The 20,834-nt window shown below is 48.1% G+C and overlaps 1 protein-coding gene across 2 annotated transcripts in view; it reads left to right on the top strand.

Annotated features, from left to right (window-relative positions):
- The window catches only part of COLEC11 (collectin subfamily member 11), a 62,835-nt gene extending 49,975 nt beyond the window's left edge, over positions 1-12,860 (top strand). For both annotated transcript variants that reach the window (XM_088479524.1, XM_088479523.1), the window contains exons 6-7: positions 4,255-4,350; positions 12,469-12,860. In XM_088479524.1, coding sequence (XP_088335650.1) covers positions 4,255-4,350; positions 12,469-12,860 — 488 coding nt within the window. The remainder of the gene's footprint in view (positions 1-4,254; positions 4,351-12,468) is intronic.
- The last annotated feature ends 7,974 nt before the right edge of the window (positions 12,861-20,834 follow it).

The following is a 20,834-nucleotide window of genomic DNA, read 5'->3' as shown; positions in this document are numbered from 1 at the left end:
AAGGACGCCCACTTTACTTTACACACATCCAGAATACTTAGCAAGATTGCGAAACCATCGGTAACATGGAGTACCATCGCAGCCTCACGCACACTTGCACAAGGTCAGACCTTACTCAGAAATTGTATACCTTCCGGTACGCAGTGAGAGCTCAGCCTGGTTATTACATTGCAATGGCTAATTTATGAACGCCCCTGCAACGGTGTTGAAACGCACTGGCACGCCTGCATTTCGCTGACCACCCTCCGTCACCACATCCAAACGGTACTTCCTGTCAATCACTCTGCGATGGGTCTTGCAGTTCCGATCGCAGTGAAGTGTCCGTGCACTGCGATGCATACGCAATGTGCAGAACGCAACAATTGGCCGATTGCGTGCATAATCGCAGTTACGATCCTAGCTGAATCAGGGCCACTGTACCATTAGACCGATATGTTGTTCCAATTTGGCCGTAAATTACATATCGTGTCGACATTGTCCCAGTGTGTACCCAGCTTTAGGATGAAGTCAGACGTCTAGCAATGAGGAAATTGAAAGGGTAAAGCATGTTCCGTTTCACTGGTGCAGATTCATAGGCAAGGGCTAAATCTCAACTTTATTCTGATTGTGGTTGATGGGCTTGAATTAACTTCTTTTTGATGCCACATGTTTTCTGGCTCCGTCCATAAGCAAGCATATAGCCGATGTGATTTTAGAAAATGATTACATGAAGTCCCCAATAGACTTCGGGCCGAGTACAGTTTTGTTTCATCCCATGTGCAACTTTTAAACAAATATATTAAGGAGATTGTGCAAAAAAAAAATTATTAAGTGTGAATTACCATACCACTATCAGAGGTGATATTTTATAAAAAAAAAAATCCCAGTGCCCTTGAAAAATCAGGTTTTATGTGTAATTATTTGAAGTTAAAAAAATTATAATATGATTACAACCCCTGATCTATTCTTTTAATTCTGAGTACTTTAGGTTTATAGATGTAATAAGTCTTGGAGAGAGATAAAGGGCCTTATTTATCAATGACTTTTATCATTCACAAGAAGTGATAAAACTTATTGTGTATGATAATGATGCTCCAATTGTCATCTGTTTGAAAAATGACAGTTGGGAGGTGATTGGCTGGAGCACCATTTATCATATGCAGCGAGTTTTATCACTCGCTGTGAATGATAAAACTCGTTGATAAATAAGGTCCAAAGTGCCAACCAATCAACGCCTGACTGTCAGTTTTCAAACACAAGGGTCTATTTACTAAGCCTTGGATGGAGACAAAGTGAACGGAGATAAAGTACCAGCCAATCAGCTCCTAACTGCCATGTCACAGGATGTGTTTGAAAAATGACAGGAGTTGGTTGGCTAGTACTTTATCTCCGTTCACTTTATCTCCATCCAAGGCTTAGTAAATACACCCCACAGCCTGTAAAGCTACAGTTAGGAGCTCATTGGTTAATACTTTATCTCTCTTTGGGCTCTATTTATTAACATTATTTTTACTAAAATAAAGTGAAAAAGGGTGTTTTCACACCCTTTTCACATTATTTTAGTATCACCTATAGTTATTACAGGGCAATTGGAGTAGAATTCATAAAATTCTACTCCAACCCCTAAGTATCACTTATTTTTAGTAAAGCAGATCGCATTTCCCATAACTGTAATGGAAAATGTGATCCGACCAGAGTTACTAAAAATAAATGTGAAAAAAATATCGGGGAAAGCCCTGTGATAATAACGCCACCTGGAGGTGGCGTTATCCAGGGTCTCCCCCGGTTGCCGGACTCCTGGCCTGCTCTTTTTTTGGAGCCGGCCTCCTGACCGCTCGCTAAGCTGTGGGTGACCACCCACAGCTTTTGCGAGTGGCCAGGTGATGGTCATGATGGTCGTGACCATCGCGACCATCGGGCTTGCGACGAGACCCTTGTGGTAGGGTCTCGTTCCCGCAAGCCCCAGTGAGCTTCCTGCTCTAATAGAGCAGGAAGCTCAACTACTGACATCATGAGTGATGTCAGTAGGGCCGCCCTCAAACGGCAGGCGCTCCTTCGGGAACGCTTCCATTTGGCCAGCCACCCCCCACTCCCCGCCTACAAAACGGGGCGAGCTGTCGTTCAACATAGACAGCTGCCCGTTTTGTTGCAAGCCCCGGAGCGAGTGATTTCTTGCTTGCTCTGGGTCTCGTGCACGCGCATCGACCCGCATGCGAGTAGGTCTGAATCAAGCCCAGAGTGAAAAGTGATAAGGTACCAGCCAATCAGCTCCCAACTGTCATTTTTCAAACACAGCCTGTGACATGGCAGTTAGGAGCTGATTCAGTGGCATAACTAGGGTATTTGGAGCCCAGGGTAAATTTTAAAATGGAGCCCCCCCACTATGTGCACGTGGTGGGCGTGGTCACAAGGGGTGTGGCCACTGACAAATGGGGCGTGTCAACATGACACACACCCCTTTCTTATCACTGGGAACATTTCTTTCCATTTGCACTTTAATGCAGTGCCCCTAGTAGTGGTCCCCCTTATGTAGGCCTCCAGTAGTACCCCTTATATAGTACCCCCAGTATACAATGCCCCAAGAAGTGGTCCCTCCATGCAGGCCCCCAGTAGTGCCCCTTATACAGTACCCCCGGTAGTGGTCCCCCTTATGCAGCCCCCGATTAGTTCCCCTTATGCAGGCCCCTAGTAGTGATCCCCCATATGCAGTGCCCCTTACACAGTTCCCCTGTAGTAGTCCCCCTTATGCAGCCCGCCATTAGTTCCCCTTATGCAGTGCCCCCAGTAGTGATCCCCCATATGCAGCCCCCCAGTAGTGATCCCCCATATGCAGTGCCCTTTGTACAGTGCCCCCAGGAGTGATCCCCCCTTATGCAGGCCCCCAGTAGTGCCCCTTGTACAGTTCCCCCAGTAGTTGTCCCCCTTATGCAGGCCCCCAGTAGTTATCCCCCTTATGCAGTGCCCCATGTAGTGGTTCTCCCTTTTCAGTGCCCCCTGTAGTGGTCCCCCCTGTGCAGTGCCCCCAGTAGTAAGCCCATTATATAGTGCCCCAGTAGGAGTCCCCGTTGATGCAGTGCCCCCAGTAGTAGTTCCCCCTATACAGTGCCCTTTATATAGTGCCCCCAGTAGGAGTCCCCCTTGATGCAGTGCCCCCTGTAGTAGTCCCCAGTAGTGGTCCCCCCCAATGCAGTGCCCCCAGTAGTATCCCCCTCAGTAGTAGTCGTCCCCAGTAGTGGTCCCCCCCCTCGAAGCAGTGCACCCAGTAGTAGTCCCCTCCTTAGTAATAGCCCCCCCAAAGCAGTGTCCCCAGTAGTAGTCCCCTCCTTAGTAATAGTCCCCCCCAAGCAGTGCCCCCAGTAGTAGCCTCCTCCTTAGTAATAGTCCCCCCCCCTATAAATACACACTGAAATTAAACAATAAATAAAAGAAAAATACATACCTGAATCCACGCTCTGGCTCCTGCCGCCGTCCGCACGTCAGTCCTCTCGGGCTGGCGCGCTCTGCATTATGGGAGAGACGTCATGACGTCTCTCCCATTACCCACTGCAGGAACCGGAAGGGAGCCGGCTCTTGCAGTGGGCGCTGCCGCTGCAGCAGTCAATGAGAGTCACATCACCGCCAGCCAGCGCTGGCGGTGATGTGTGTGCAGCAGCAGCAGCAGCAGCCAATGAGAGTCTGTCTGACTCTCATTGGCTGCTGATTAACACACACGTCGCCGCCGAGCTGGCGGCGATGTGTGTGTTAGAATGCACAGCATGAGCCCGCCTGCCACCCTCCTCCTGGCGCTATTGGGCAAGCGCTCAGGGGGAGGGAAGGGGCTCAACTGTGCAGCCTAGCGCCGGTCCTGTGTAAATGTGTAGTGCTGACCGCACTCACTGCGGTCGGCACTACACTGGCTAACTAGGACGGGCCGGTACCATAACGTGCCCGCTCGCCCTGCCATAGTTACGCCACTGAGCTGATTGGCTGGTACCTTATTACTTTTCACTCTGTCTCCTAACACTGCTTAGTAAATAGACCCCTAAGGCGTAGTATATCTTCCACATAATGGCCAAAAGGGAGGCATTTGGAATAATTGATACAGGGCCAGCCTGATGAAACCTTGGGGTAGGTGTCAATGATATACTATCCTAGATCAACCAGAGAGGTCCTGATTTTAGGTAAAACCCTTCATCTGAAGTTCCACTAAATTTTAGCAGCTGTTCTGTCCATAGAAAACCCGTGGCAGTAATTGATAAATGGCAATAGTGACACTAACACTCGTGCCTCTTGCAGGGATTCCCTGTGAATGTGGGCAGCTGAGGAAAGCTGTTGGAGAGATGGACATCCGGGTGGCACAATTGACCACAGAGTTGAAGTTTGTAAAAAATGGTATGTATTGAATTAGGCCTCTAGTTCTGCGGAAGCTTCATACAGTATGTGATATTTTGGGATAAAAAAAAAATCAAAGTAGTAAAGATGGTAAAACATCGAAAAATCAGTCACTCATATTTTTAGACTGTCAGTTGTAAAGTGACATCGGGCCTGATTCAGAGTTGTACACTGTTTGCATCACGCAGCAGCGATGCGAAAATATGGTAATGCTGCAGGAGGCATCTGAAGGCTAAAGACGCCCACTTCCGGCATCGCAGATCCTAGTGCTGTGTCTGAAGATGTAGCATCGGATCACCACTGAGCAACCATCGGCCATCTCAGTAGGGCTAAGTTACATCAAAATGGCTGCTGTAACTCCTCTGCCGGGGCCAGGTAATCTGCACGCCTAAAAATGGGAGCGACACACCGCCTCCACCCCCAAATGGACGCAGCCTGTCAATCATGCTCCAGCTTCGGGGGCAGTACGACCGTCGTCGAAGACAGAGGTCAGAATGTGCACAGTATAGATATTGTGCATATGCACTTCAGAAAACATCGGAGTTGTGCGTAAACCATCGGGTTATGTACGAATCAAGCACATAGTGCAGGCTGTAGTAGAAATTTACTAGAGAATACCTGCACTTCCCGTTAATAACATATTGGGCCTGATTCAGAGATGCACGCAATGCCGATGCTGCTCGCAAGTGGCCGATGCTTTCAGTCCGTGCATTCGTCCCGATGGTTACTGCCAAGAGCCACAGAACGAATTTGGAGGCAATTTCTGTGGTAACAGGAGGGTGACTAGCCAGATGCGAGTGTGTTGCGGTCAGCAGCTGCGTCTTTTGCTGCAGCTGCACTTTCATTGACGGCCACTTTTAGACGGATAATCTGCATCCCCATAGGGCTGGTGCAGCGTTTGATGGTTGGACTGATGTGTGTCCTAATGTGCACAGCGACGAATTAGCACTGCAGACGGTGGGTGTCTCTGTACAAATCCGATTGGCTGCAGCATTAGCCTAAAGATGCAGTGACGCCGTGGCAAAAAATGTCGTCGCGGCTGCAACAGCGTCCACCAACTTTCACGGAAATGCAGCTTTTCACTCAGGCCTGCCTTTATCACAGTAATACCTGTTTTATTATCGCCCGTAATAATCCAATAGCATTAAAATGCTTTGTTTCTAAAATAATTATTGTTTTTTTTAATACAATACTGTTTAGTATAATTTAAGTTTTTTTGATGGTGTAAATCAGTTTTCACTGCTCCGGGTCACGATCATCGGGGCAGGTGAGTATTGCTCAGCTGCCTCTGCAGTAGTTTTTTTTTTTTTTGATAAATGCTAGAAATATTAGGTTATCACCGGGATTCATACATATGTCCCAGAGAAACTCAGAAGTATCATGTGACATTTTGAGGACACCTTAAAAATAAAATGACCCTTTGGGCCTAATTCTGAGTAGCATACAAATTTGAATGCGCCACTTCTAGCAAGTTTTAGTTAACTGCATATGCGCCGCGGAAAACACTCATCTTTGCGTATCTCCGAGTGATTCTCAGTTGGACACTTCTCTACTGTTTCTCCTCATCTGTCAAATTAGCATTACTGGGAGGTTACTAGTCAGCAATTGGGCGGAAAAGAACTAGAGTTGTATATAGCTAGAGTTGTGTTCTATTCTGAGTCATGCATATGGCGAACGGAAGCCATTTTCAGTACCATCTCTTTGTCAGGGTTCAGCCTAGGATCGGCTATCTCTTACCTCCATGCCGGCTTCCCCTGACTTCCTTGTGGTCAGAAGCCTGGTGCAGTGAGGGGTGAGATGCTGAGTATTCTACCTTAGGTGCTTTTGCGGACTTCCATGGTCGGCTGTGTGTTTTGGGGCTCGGAGTTCCCATCATGGGCGCCGCCATGACAGTTCCTCTCATGAGACAGTCCTCCTAACCAATGGTAGCATGATCTCAGTCAGCTGACTCTGTGCTCCAATAATCTGCTACCCCTGGGTATAAATCCGCCCCCAGAACTTCAGGAAGATTCTGTTCAACTTCATTATTCCAGTGCCTGTGATACTCCCACTGTTGCTCTGTGCTAAATCCTTCAGCGTGTTGCTTCAGCCTGCTCACAGTTCTCCAGTTTCCTGTATTAGCTTCCATGCTATTCTCAGTCTGAGAGATCAGTTCTCTCCCAGTATCCTGTCTTTCATGTTTTCTATGTCTGTGTGTCTTGTTGAGTGCTGTTAGTTCTGTGGCTATTACCCTGTGTCACTGAGGTGTCAGATTACCTGCTATTACTATTAGCTCCCAGCTGCACCTTTTAGCATTCCCAGCCTGTCTACCTCTCTGTGTCTCACGGTGCTAATCACTAGTTAGCTCACAGCTGGACCTCCCAGCACTCTCCCAGTATTTTGCCTTTGTCCAGCACCAGCATTTCTGGTTTTCCCAGAATAAGCATTTGTCCATTCCGCTCTGTGTTTGTCTGTGCAGCCAGCACCTGCATATTTAGCAAACTCCAGTACCTGCCAGTGTCCACATCTCCCTGAGCTTCTGTGCTAATCAGTTCCTGGTTTTCTCAGCGATTCTCAGTACATTTCTCAGTAATCTCATGCAAGCCGGTGATCAGGATTTCTAATTGTGTTCCAGTTTATCTCCAGTGTTCTAGCAATAACTTCATGTAATATAGTTTCCGGTCTTCTACCATTCCCAGGTACCTGTCCAGAGGGCCGCGACCTGCTCACTTGGTGCAGCGGAAAACCAAATCCCAATTGGAGGGGTCACTGGAGAAAACCACCAAGTGAGTTAGACTCCGCGCCTCTGGGCAGGTCTAGCCAAACCTGGGTTCAGCCGCAACTAGGAGACCTAGTCCAGTCACTCCACTTAGCACCCGAACCTCCCGGCTCACCGTCCTCCGGAGGAACACTTGCACCGGATCGTGACACTCTTGTACTTAGCATAGTGTACAGTATGTGTAACTGATGATAATAAGGAGGATGACTGCTTTTATGGATGGAGGGCTGTGGGTGGTACAGTCGCAACTTAGAATACGGGCAGATACTTGCGCTAGAATTCCGATTGTGGCCAGTGGCTGGTAATTTCTCCTGCTTTTCTTGCTATTGAGAATCAGGCCCTTTGTGTCCAATTTAAATGTATCTAAATAGAATCATTTCTACATCAGGCTCCATAGGGTATCCACAGGACACCATGGGGTATAGGTGATGACGTCAGGCATTGGGCCCCATAGAATTAAGTTTTCAGCCTCCCAGGATGCACTAGGGTCCCCCTCCTATACCCGCCCCCGAGCCAAGGCATCTCAGTTTCGTTGGTGCCCGGCTCGGAGTCAGAGCACATGTTTAGAGGGGGGCTAAGAATAGCCCCTGAAATTTCTTCAAGGCAGCTGTGGTTGCACATCTGGGAGCACAGCATGGACAGTCACTGCTGACATCCATGCTGTCTCCCCTACACCCCGCCGGTACCAAAATGCCGGTACTGATCTGGGGATGCTGGTAAGCATCTGGGGTCACGGCTAGCGGTGACCCCAGATGCTTCGGACCATGGCCGGATTCAAGGGGAGCAGGTAAGCAGCGGGGGTCCCGCGGTGGGTCCCTGCTGAGAACATGGTCCACAGTCCCCAGGCAGGGGGCTCCCTGGGGACTGGCTGCAGTGTGGAGCCAGGTACTAACCTGCGCTTCCACTATCCCCCTGGGACAGCGGGCTGCAGCATCCCAGGGGTTAATTGCATGCCAGGGGAGTGCACCTTCCCTGTATACAGCCGGCGCCTCCCCCGCTGCACACAGCCCTCTCTGCGCTGCCGATTGGTCCTGTGGCAGCGCTCCTCCCCCAGGCCAGCCTCCTCTCTGCTCCTCGGTGGCCATCTTTGCATGGTGAACGCTGCTGGAAGCTGCTGATCGGTGGCATTGCGGTCTGGGTCCCCCAGCATACCTCTCCTACGTTGGCTTAAGGTCAGTGTATGCCGCGCTGTGTCCTACCAGACTCTGTGTCTGTGTAGTTGAGAAACAGCGCTGATAGTGCAGAGATTAATTTCTTCTGCATTGTATGTGACTTCTGCTAGTGCTGCTGCCTGTACTTTCACTTTCTACTGTCAGCCATTTTACTGTCCCTGCTCTTACTCTGCTAAAGCCCTTGCGGTGCGGTGATTGCAGGGTGGTTCTCCCACTATACTAACAAGTATCAGTGAGAGGGATCACATACTTACCATCATGTCTGAGAGTGAATTTCCTCTTCAGCTTATGTGTACTAAGTGCAATGTATCAATAGTGGAGGGGGAGGGTAACGTGTCGGCAGTGTTATTTATTGGCGCGGCCAATTACTGTCATGGCTCCGGTACAGGAACCTCCCTGGGCTTGTTTTGCTAAGGCGCTTACAACCTTAGTGGGCCAGTTAGCTCCGCCACCTGCGTTTTCCCAGATGGGATTGTCCCAGCAGTCAGTGGTGTCATCACCCATGCAGGATTTCCCGAGACAACTGATGGTACCCCACAGTCTCCCTATTTCCCCTCCCCAGGTTTCACAGGAGCCTGCGTGGGTTAATTCTCTTGACAAATTCAGTACAGCATTTGTCGGAAGTGTTACAAGGGGAGTCTGTGTTGCGGCCACATAAGTGGCCTGTGGCGTCAGTTCGCCCAGTGTTGGTCGATAACCACAACAGACAATTGGGTTCACAAGGTGGTTTCTCATGGGTATGCCCTCTCCTTTCGGCACAGGCCCCCATCCCGGTTCTTTACCACAGGCCTTCCATTAGACCGGAACAAAACCTTGGAACTGCGGAAGGCTGGAGTTATAGTGCCTGTTCCATTCTCCCAGAGGGGCCAGGGTTTCTATTCCAATCTGTTTTTGGTGCAGAAACCCAATGGGTCGTACCATCCAATACTCAACCTCAAGGCCCTCAACAAGACCTTGAGGGTTCCTCGGTTTCGGATGGAGACCCTACAGTCCATCATTCCGGCGCTGGAACCTGGGGATTACATGGTGTCATTGGACATCCAGGACGCTTACCTGAATGTCCCTATTCTTTTGCGCCATCAGCAATTCCTCAGGTTTGCAATCCGCAATGATCACTTCCAGTTCCGGGCGCTGCCTTTTGGCCTGGCGACAGCACCACAAGTGTTCACCAAGGTCATGGCGGCTCACCTGCGGATGCAGGGAGTCCGAATGTTACCGTACCTGGACGACCTTCTGTTGTTGGCAGGGTCTCCAGAGCTCCTTCTACGCCATCCGGACCTGACGATTGCAGTGCTGCAACATCACGGCTGGTTGATAAACTGGCAAAAGTCCACCCTGACCCCGTCTCAGAGGATCCTGCACCTCGGGCCCTTGTTGTACTCCAGGCAGCAGAGGATCTTTGTGGTAGTGGAAAAGATCTCTGCTTTGTAGTTGAGGGTGCGCAGTTGTCTACAGTGTCGCCGAGTGTCTCTGCACTCGGCGATGAGGTTGCTGGGCTCCATGGTGTCAGTATTCGACATGGTGGAATATGCCCAGTTTCACTCCAGACCTCTGCAGCAATTGATCCTGTCCAGATGGAATGGACTGCCTCAGAGTCTAAAGTCCCAGATGATGGTGCTCACTCCGAAGGTTCGCCTGTCTCTAGCCTGGTGGTTGCAGACAACCCACCTCAACAAGGGTCGCCCATTTTGGGTGGCGAACTGGGTCCTGTTAAGAACAGACGCCAGTCTCCGGGGCTGCGGAGCTGTCACGGGTCCACACTTGTTCCAGGGCAGGTGGACCCAGGCAGAAAGGGAGCTTCCAATAAACATCTTGGAACTCTGCGCGGTTTTCAATGCTCTCCAGCAGGCACATCGGGTTCTCCAAGGTCACCCCGTGCAGGTCCATTCGGACAATGCCACCACCGTGGCCTACATAAATCGACAAGGAGGAACCCGAAGTTGGGCGGAACTCGCAGAGGTGTCTCGCATCCTGGTCTGGGGGGAGAGCAATCTCCCGGCTATATCAGCAGTATTCATCCCGGGAGTCCTCAACTGGGAAGCGGATTTTCTCAGTCGGCAGGACGTACATCCGGGAGAATGGTCTTTGCATCAGGACATCTTTCAACTTCTGGTGGACAGGTGGGGTCTTCCAGAGATAGACCTCATGGTGTCACGGCACAACAACAAGTTGCCGGTGTACGGGTCTCGAACAAGAGATAAAAAGGCGTCTCTGGTGGATGCTCTGTCCGTCCAGTGGACGTTCCAGTTTGCCTATCTCTTTCCTCCGTTTTCCCTTCTTCCGCGGGTAATCCGGAAATTCAAACACTCCTGTTGATAGCTCCCGAGTGGCCCAGGTGGCACTGGTTCTCGGACCTCCAGAGTCTGTCCGTGGACATTCCTCTGCGGTTGCCGCTGCGACCAGACCTGCTATCACAGGGTCCTTGTCTTCACCCGGACCTGGCTCGGCTGTCTATGACGGCGTGGCTGTTGAGACGGCCATGTTAAGGTCCAGGGGGTTTTCCAGCTCTGTGGTGCAAACCCTGCTAAGAGCTCGGAAGCCATCCTCTGCAAGAATATACCATCGTGTGTGGCATACGTTTTTCCAGTGGTGTCGACCTAGAGGTTATGCCCCTCGGGAGTTCCGACTGTGTTGGCTTTCCTACAGGTGGGCCTAGACCATGGGCTTTGCCTTGCTTCCCTGAAAGTGCAGGTGTCTGCCCTGTCAGTCTGGTTCCATCGTAGGATTGCTGCGCTCCCTGATGTGCGCACCCTTATGCAAGATGTTCTTCGCATTCTGCCACCTTTTGTTCCACCGGTGGCTCCTTGGGATTTGGCTGTGGTCCTGAGAGCTCTCCAGGGACCGCCGTTTGAACCACTGGGCTCAGTGGACCTTAAATGGCTTACAACTAAAACAATATTCTTTCTGGCCATTGCTTCGGCCAGACGTGTTTCTGACTTAGGGGCTCTCTCCTGTAGACCCCCTTTTCTGATTTTTCATAGGAACAGGGCGGTGCTGCGCACTCGTCCTCGATTCCTTCCTAAAGTTGTTTCAAGTTTCCACATCAACGAGGAAATCGTTGTGCCGGCTTTTAACTCACCTGATCTTTCAGTGGGTGAGGCCACTTTGGACGTTGTGCTGGCCTTAAAGATTTATGTTGACCGCACTTCTTCTTTTAGGAAGTCGGACGCCTTGTTTGTCCTCCATGGCTTCCGTAAAAAGGGTTGGCCTGCTTCAAAGCAAACTTTGGCAGGTTGGATTCGTATGGCTATTTCAGAAGCTTATCTTCATGAAGGCCTTCCGGTTCCATCCTCTGTCAGGGCACATTCCACTAGGTCTGTGGGTCCTTCGTGGGCAGCTCGATGTGGTGCCTCTGCAGTCCAGATCTGCAAGGCTGCCACGTGGTCCTCTGTCCATACCTTTGTGAGGTATTACGCTTTTGACACCTTTGCCTCTCAGGATGCTTACTTCAGGCGGCGGATTCTCCTTTCAGCACAGGAGCGTCCCCGCCCTTAAAGGATACTGCTTTGGGACATCCCCAAGGTATCCTGTGGATACCCTATGGACTCTGATGTAGAAAATATGAGATATGGTAAGAACTTACCGTTGTTATCTAAATTTCTACGAAGTCCATAGGGTTCCACAGGAGTCCCACCCTGTCGCACCTGTGCTGCAGATGGGCTTTACTCTGGTCACCGTTTTTTTTCCATCTCCCTCTGGTGAGAATGTGATTCTTGCATGTGTCCAGATCTTTCTTCTCTCTCTTCCTTCTCCTCCTCTGGCCTATGGCTTGGTACATAACTGAGATGCCTTGGCTCGGGGGCGGGGTATAGGAGGGGGACCCTAGTGCATCCTGGGAGGCTGAAAACTTAACTCTATGGTGCCCGATGCCTGACATCATCACCTATACCCCAAGGTATCCTGTGGAACCCTATGGACTTCGTAGAAATATAGATAATAAAGGTAAGTTCTTACCATATCTCATATTATCAAAGATATAAAATATTTAGCAGATTCCTTTCTGGTTCATGTCCTCCAAAATGGGTAATAAGACTAGCGCCTCGAAATTAATCAAAAGGGAGCCCGACTGTGGTAAACTTGTCTTGCATGAACTTTTCTGGTTTTATCTCTGCCTATACTGCTTTAATGTGCATTAAGCTTGTTATAGAAATACGAGTGCTCACTTTTCAGCACTGCCCTCCCCCGCAGTTGTTGCTGGAGTGCGAGAGACAGATACTAAGATCTACCTGCTGGTCAAAGAGGAGAAGAAATACACTGAGGCCCAGGCCTACTGCCAAGGAAGGGGTGGAACCCTCAGCATGCCCAAGGATGAGACAACAAATAGTCTGATTGCCTCTTACATTAACCAGGCCGGTCTCACTAGAGTTTTCATTGGGATCAATGACCTGGATAGAGAAGGCCACTTTGTCTATTCCGACCGGTCAGCAATGCAGACCTTCAACAAGTGGCGGCAAGGGGAACCCAATAACGCATATGACGAGGAGGACTGTGCTGAAATGGTGTCTTCAGGTGGATGGAACGATGTCTCCTGCTTCATTACTCTGTATTTTATTTGTGAGTTTGACAAAGAAAATGTGTAATTGTGTTTCCTATATAAGTTAGTGAGATATGAAAGCACACACTTTTAGATTTTTTTAAGCAGTTTTCCAATGACACAGAGGAAATGTCTTCTTAATTTAAATATATTGTATCAGATGACGTTCACTTAGAAAAATCCTGTAATTTACTTAAAGTAAAAAGCGTGGGTGCAAAGTGCATTTATTTTTGCTCACTTGCACCTGTATGATCGTAAAGCTTATAACAAGGAGCTCACCCACTTTCTGCTTTAAGATGTACCACTGTGCAAATGACAGGGACGACTATTGCTGGATAGTGTGCCAAGATGGGTATTCACATGGCACTAGTAAGACCAATACTTAAACTTCCTGCCCATTATCACTGTTGAATAACCAACCTAATTAATTTCAACTTTTCCATTTTCCCCCTAAAATACTGCTTGCATAAGTCTGATTAGAAACTAGATTAAAAGTTCTCTTTCCCATTCAAAGTATGCCTCAGTGGTGCGCAAATCATATACAGTAATTGAAAGCATAGCTCCCATTAGAAGAGCAGATCGCGTACAGAAAAGGGAACTTGGCTGAGCTACATTTGGATATGTGTGCTATTTGGAGCTGGTTTTAAAAATAGGTGGAAACTCACACCATTTTTTTTCAACCTATTTCTAAAACCAGGTCTGGCCCTGCTGCCTGGTGCTGGTTGTTAAATTACAGTGGAACACTACTAGTTTTGTTCCCCGTAATCTTAGGTACCAGGACAGGCTGGCAAGTCCAGGGCTGGTTAAGCTTTAGGGGGGGCCCTATGTCATTTTTTATTTTTAATTATTTAACCTGTTTTTAACAGGTCTTAACACACAAGCAGCTTACACATATCTCACTGATATGTGCAGGCTGCTTGCTCGGGTGAGTTTGGAAGAGAGAAAACACTGCAATCTCGGCTGAGTAATATCATCTAATCTCTCCTCTAAACTCGCAATTTGTAAGAAAAAACTCGATCTGCTTCACTTTCAGCTAAACTCATTTCTTAGTAAATTTGCGAGTTTGATAAGGGAAAACTCACCTGAGTTTTGGTGAAGCAAAGTGAGTTTAAACTAAAAAGCTCGACCAAACTCGAATCTTAGTAAATTTACCCTTAGTGTATCTGACAACTTGCTGTACATATTACTGGTGTATAGCGGCACAAACCTTGCAAGTTATACATTTTTACACACACACACACACACACACACACACACACACACACACACACACACACACACACACACACACACACACACACACACACACACACACACACACACACACACACACACACACACACACACACACACACACACACACACACACACACACACACACACACACACACACACACACACACACACACACACACACACAGCAAATATATATTGTATATGTGTATAAAAGTGGGAGGCACACATAGAAACCGTTGTAATTCTTACACCGTTCACTCGATTTGGATGTAATTACCCTCAAATTAACTCTGAAAGTCTGCAATTAAAGCACATCTTGTTTGTTTAATTTCAAAGCCATTGTGGTGGTGAATAGAGGCCAAAATATGAAAATTCTGTCAATGTCCCAATATTTATGCACCTGACTGTGTATGTGTATATATATATGTATATATATATATATATATACACACGCAATTGTGTTTTTTCTTTGTGCAAATGCATGCAAGCTCAGCTATTACGTTACAAAACATTTTCCGCTGGTGCAGTTGCGCAGCTTTGAAAATGACTCTTTATAAGTATTGAAATAATAAATATAATAAAATAATAAAATAAAGTAAGATAAAATGACATAATAAAAAAAAAATGAGAATACATAGGGTTACTTTCTGCAACACTGTTCAACTAAAGCTGGGTACACACCATACGATAGTGCCACTATCCCAGGAACAGTGCGATGCATTTAATGATACATTACATGCACCATACACACTGCACGATATGGTAGATGACGGCACAATATGTCGTTACATGCTGCATGTAACAGCTCAGCTACGTTTATTACATGCCTAATAATCCCCATGACACTTATGCATCTTTTTGTCTGTAACACATTTGAAGCACATTATTATTACTGTCTGTGCACTGAAAAAAATCAAGGATATTTGAAAACTGTTTTTATCACACAAGAAGAACAAGTAGTAAAATGAGGGCTGCCTTTTTTTCCTCGGCCCTGGACGCACCAGTTCTGAAAAGACTAAAAAAAATACATCCGTCTGGACACACTCTATAGTCTATATATATCTGCCAATTTTACTGGCTAAATGCTCTTCTCTAATGACACATTTCACCTGGTACTGCCTTTACTGTAAAGAACCCACCTTTGTTTATTCAGAGGGAAATCACGTGAATGTATGCATGGTCAAAAGCGTCAGACATCTTTGAATATGTAGTGTACTGTATTCAGACTGCCAGGATTAAGATTGTATATACTGTACATTTAGGTTTGATTCCTCAGCCAGCCATGAGCTATAATGCCTGCCCTCCTGAAGCTTAAAAAATGCCTGAGATCGTCCACTTCTTGGCAAGAATTATGATTCGGATTATTAGTGAGTTAGCAGATAAGGCAGTAGCCACTTCTGTATATTCTAAATGTGTGTGATTTCATACAGGTATAAGGCACATTTTATGTTATTGTTATGCTATTAAACATCCTATCAGATGTATACATACCACTTTGTCATAACTATAAATAGGATATGTATTGTATTGTAGATGTGTAAATATAATGGAGTTGTGTAAATGATGGATCAGACGATAACAAGCTGCCAACTGGACATTCTACTAATGCGCGACTTGTTGTAACATAGTTTGGTTTATTTGCAGAAAGCCTAGTGCATGCTCTGGTTAAACCTGACATGGGTTCAAGTGTGTAAATGTACAGTACCCCGTAGCGATTGGTTCTTAGTTTTAGTTGGTTTACTGCCAATTAGATTTTTGAAAGAAAACCCTAGTTTTAGTTTCTGGTTACTATGGAAAATTGAACATCTGCACATATGGTAGTTAAAACTTAAAATGTCCTATCCAATGTAAAGGATAATGCTACATATGATGACTAAATTAACTAATACGCAAATGTTAAACTTATAATGTGTGTGTTGTTTTTTTTCATACACAAAATTGTCAGAATAACAGAACATCTGAAACCTAGTCTTCGTTATGTTGGTTTCATGATATTTTGCTTAATCTTCAATAAATAAATAAACTAACTATGCTGTAGCATTAACTGTGTTATTTATTTCCATGTATAGTAATCAGAAAGGGATTAAAAAAGAAAACAAGGAAAAAGAAAAGAATATGTTCTATGCTCCCTCATTATACTGACCTGACTTATTGCCACATATATTACTTTCTGAAAATTACATTAATACACGTAAATGAGTTTCTGGGCAAAATTTACTAAGCAGCAGGTTCTAAACCCTGGCAGTTTGGTGGCGGTTTTACTGCAGTTTCTAAATGAAAGCCCTGTTCTATTCTATTCTAAAATGTGTTTTGACAGCGGTTTTTGCAGCAGTTTTGTCCTTAGTAAATCTGCCGATAGAAAAACCGCCGCCAAGCCGCCACCAAACCACCGGGGTTTAGAACCTGCCGCTTAGTAAATTTTTCACTCTGCCTCAATACATTTCCCTCTGAAGTCCATTGTACTCCAACTCCACTCCAACCATAAATGCAGAAGATTTTCCAGTAGCTGAGCAATTTCTCATTATAGAGAGTAGTCAGACCCATCAGGTACAGGTAGGAACCCAACAGGTATAGGAAGTGTTGACCTGAAAAGCTTAGTTTAAAACAGTTCTTGTTCAAAACCGAGGTCAGGAGTAGACAAAGCTGAATGGTTTGAGGTCAGTATCTGAAAACAAGGTAGTCAGGCAGGCCAAATTTCAGCAACACAGTAACCACAGCTAAAGGAGTACTCCAGCTAATCCTCCATACTACTAATAATTACTTGCTCAGGTAAGAAGTCCTTAATGCAGGTGCCTTACATAAGGGGAATGAAGGCATAAGCACTAAAGAGATGTGCTGTCATAATTGCATGCAAAAACGCTGTGGACACTGCAAAGGCATGGATGGATTATTTATGTCTACAGTAGTCAAGCACTAGGCCTGGTGAATGAAAGTGGTATGCAGGGCTATTTTCAGCAGGAATGAGCAGGAACTCATGGCCTGATTCAGACCCACTCGCTAGGCTACGTTTGCACGCAGCTGGCTGATTTTCACAATCTGTGCATGCGTATAAGACGCAGTGCGCGTGCGTGAACCAGTCACTGCTATCAGGAAGTGATCACACGTTGAGCCTAGACAGCTCACCAGATTGAGTGACAGGACGAGCCGTTTGTGGGTTGAGACAGGGGGAGGTCTATGAAAACGGGGGTGTGGTGTTGCGAACACAGGCGTGCCTGTGCATTCTAACGGCATTTCAGGGGTGTGCATAATTTATACGCAGCGTCATAGTACACGTCACCTGGCTGTGTTTCACATTGCAGCATCGCAGTGCTTGCGGCAGGGTATGGTCAACCACAAATGCTGCATGCGGGTCCGATGGTACTCGATGTTACTGATTATTGCATACACTTCCTGGAGATGATGTGTGATACCAAGGGAAAAGTGGGCATCTTATAACTGGCTACGGGCGTCTTACATACAGCCTGCGATCGCACGTTAAGACATAGTGGGCGTACTAATGTCTTACCGTGCGATCGCAGTTTTTGCATATATAGCAGCTGGCAGCTGCATGGGAACGCATCTAGCGAGCGGGTCTGAATCGAGCCCTCAGTTCCTGAACCTCTCATTAACTTTGACGTAATATCCTGGGCCAAATGTATATTCCATAAGATAAGTTTATTTTAAAGGCCATTTTGAGTGCCTTCTTTTCTAAATACTATTTATATGTACAGTGCCTTGCAAAAGTATTCACCCCCTTTGCATTTTTCAAGGTTTTGTTGCCTCACAACCTGGAATTAAAATGGATTGTTTGAAGGTGTGCATCATTTCATTCACAGAACATGCCTACGACTGTGAAGTTGTGAGTTTTTTTATATTGTGAATCAAACAACATTTAGGACAACATAACAGGAAACTTCTATGTACATAACTATTCACCCCCCTAAAGTCAGTACTTTGTCGAGCCACCTTTTGCGGCAATTACAGCTGCAAGTTGCTTTGGATAAGTCTATGAGCTTGCCCAGGGCCGGCCCTAGCCCAAATTTTTTGGTAAGCGAGTAGGTTTTTTGGCGCCCCCCCCTATGCAGTGCCCGCGGTAGTGGTCCCCCCTGTGCAGTGCCCCTTGTGCCCCCATTAGTAAGCTTATACAGTGCCCCCAGTAGTAGTCCCCCCTCTTGTAGTGCCCCTAGTAGTCCCCCCTTGTAGTAGTCCCCCCATTGTTGTGCCCCCAGTGGAGGTTTCCCCCCATGTAGTGCCCCCAGTAGTAGTCCCCCCCAGTAGTATTCCTCCCTTCAAGTGCCCCCAGTAGTAGCCCCCCTTCAAGTGCTCCCAGTAGTAGTGCCCCCAATAGTAATCCTCCCTTCAAGTACCCCCAGTAGTAATCCCCCCATCAAGTGCCCCAGTAGTAATCCCCCTTCCTGTGCCCCCAGTAGTAATCCCCCCTTCAAGTACCCCCAGTAGTAATCCCCCCTTCCTGTGCCCCCAGTAGTAATCCCCCCCTTCAAGTGCCCCCAGTAGTAATCCCCCCTTCAAGTGCCCCCAGTAGTAATCCCCCCCTTCAAGTGCCCCCAGTAGTAATCCCCCCCTTCCTGTGCCCCCAGTAGTAATCCCCCCCTTCATGTGCCCCCAGTAGTAATCCCCCTACAAGTGCCCCAGTAGTAATCCTCCCTTCTAGTGCCCCCTGTAATCCCCCTTCAAGTTCCCCCAGTAGTAATCCCCCCTTCAAGTTCCCCCAGTAGTAATCCCCCCTTCAAGTTCCCCCAGTAATAATCCCCCCTTCAAGTTCCCCCAGTAGTAATCCCCCCTTCAAGTACCCCCAGTAGTAATCCCCCCTTCCTGTGCCCCCAGTAGTAATCCCCCCCTTCAAGTGCCCCCAGTAGTAATCCCCCCTTCTAGTGCCCCCAGTAGTAATCCCCCTACAAGTGCCCCAGTAGTAATCCTCCCTTCTAGTGCCCCCTGTAATCCCCCTTCAAGTTCCCCCAGTAGTAATCCCCCCTTCAAGTTCCCCCAGTAATAATCCCCCCTTCAAGTTCCCCCAGTAGTAATCCCCCCTTCAAATACCCCCAGTAGTAATCCCCCCTTCCTGTGCCCCCAGTAGTAATCCCCCCCTTCAAGTGCCCCCAGTAGTAATCCCCCCTTCATGTGCCCCCAGTAGTAATCCCCCCTTCATGTGCCCCCAGTAGTAATCCCCCCTTCCTGTGCCCCCAGTAGTAATCCCCCCCTTCAAGTGCCCCCAGTAGTAATCCCCCCCTTCAAGTGCCCCCAGTAGTAATCCCCCCCTTCAAGTGCCCCCAGTAGTAATCCCCCCTTCAAGTGCCCCCAGTAGTAATCCCCCCCTTCAAGTGCCCCCAGTAGTAATCCCCCCCTTCCTGTGCCCCCAGTAGTAATCCCCCCTTCAAGTGCCCCCAGTAGTAATCCCCCCCTTCATGTGCCCCCAGTAGTAATCCCCCTACAAGTGCCCCAGTAGTAATCCTCCCTTCTAGTGCCCCCTGTAATCCCCCTTCAAGTTCCCCCAGTAGTAATCCCCCCTTCAAGTTCCCCCAGTAATAATCCCCCCTTCAAATTCCCCCAGTAATAATCCCCCCTTCAAGTTCCCCCAGTAGTAATCCCCCCTTCAAGTACCCCCAGTAGTAATCCCCCCTTCCTGTGCCCCCAGTAGTAATCCCCCCCTTCAAGTGCCCCCAGTAGTAATCCCCCCTTCTAGTGCCCCCAGTAGTAATCCCCCCTTCATGTGCCCCCAGTAGTAATCCCCCCTTCCTGTGCCCCCAGTAGTAATCCCCCCTTCCTGTGCCCCCAGTAGTAATCCCCCCCTTCAAGTGCCCCCAGTAGTAATCCCCCCTTCTAGTTCCCCCAGTAGTAATCCCCCCTTCATGTGCCCCCAGTAGTAATCCCCCCTTCCTGTGCCCCCAGTAGTAATCCCCCCTTCAAGTGCCCCCAGTAGTAATCCCCCCCTTCAAGTGCCCCCAGTAGTAATCCCCCCCTTCCTGTGCCCCCAGTAGTAATCCCCCCCTTCATGTGCCCCCAGTAGTAATCCCCCTACAAGTGCCCCAGTAGTAATCCTCCCTTCTAGTGCCCCCTGTAATCCCCCTTCAAGTTCCCCCAGTAGTAATCCCCCTTCAAGTTCCCCCAGTAGTAATCCCCCCTTCAAGTTCCCCCAGTAATAATCCCCCCTTCAAGTTCCCCCAGTAGTAATCCCCCCTTCAAGTACCCCCAGTAGTAATCCCCCCTTCCTGTGCCCCCAGTAGTAATCCCCCCCTTCAAGTGCCCCCAGTAGTAATCCCCCCTTCTAGTGCCCCCAGTAGTAATCCCCCCTTCATGTGCCCCCAGTAGTAATCCCCCCTTCCTGTGCCCCCAGTAGTAATCCCCCCCTTCAAGTGCCCCCAGTAGTAATCCCCCCTTCAAGTGCCCCCAGTAGTAATCCCCCCCTTCAAGTGCCCCCAGTAGTAATCCCCCCTTCAAGTGCCCCCAGTAGTAATCCCCCCTTGTAGCCCCCCCAGTAGAGACACACGTTATAAAAAACAAAACAAAAAAAACCCACTTACCTGAACTCCTGCTCCCGCCGCCGATATCCGCTACTCCCGACCATTCTCCAGGGCCGCTTTGCATTATGGGAGAGACGTCGTCATGACGACGTCTCTCCCATTACCCACTGCGGGAGCCGGAAGATGGCTCCCGCAGTGGGAGCTACAGCAGCCGATGAGAGTCTGACAGACTCTCATCAGCTGCTGAAACAAACACACAGTTGCCGGCTCCGGCAACTGTGTGTTTGGCACTGTGTAGCGCTGACCGAACTCCGTCCGGTCAGCGC

The sequence above is a fragment of the Taudactylus pleione genome, unplaced genomic scaffold (genome assembly GCF_031769625.1).
Source record: "Taudactylus pleione unplaced genomic scaffold, aTauple2 ptg000238l, whole genome shotgun sequence".
Classification (NCBI taxonomy): Eukaryota; Metazoa; Chordata; class Amphibia; order Anura; family Myobatrachidae; genus Taudactylus; species Taudactylus pleione.
This window is presented reverse-complemented; position numbering and strand designations above follow the sequence as displayed.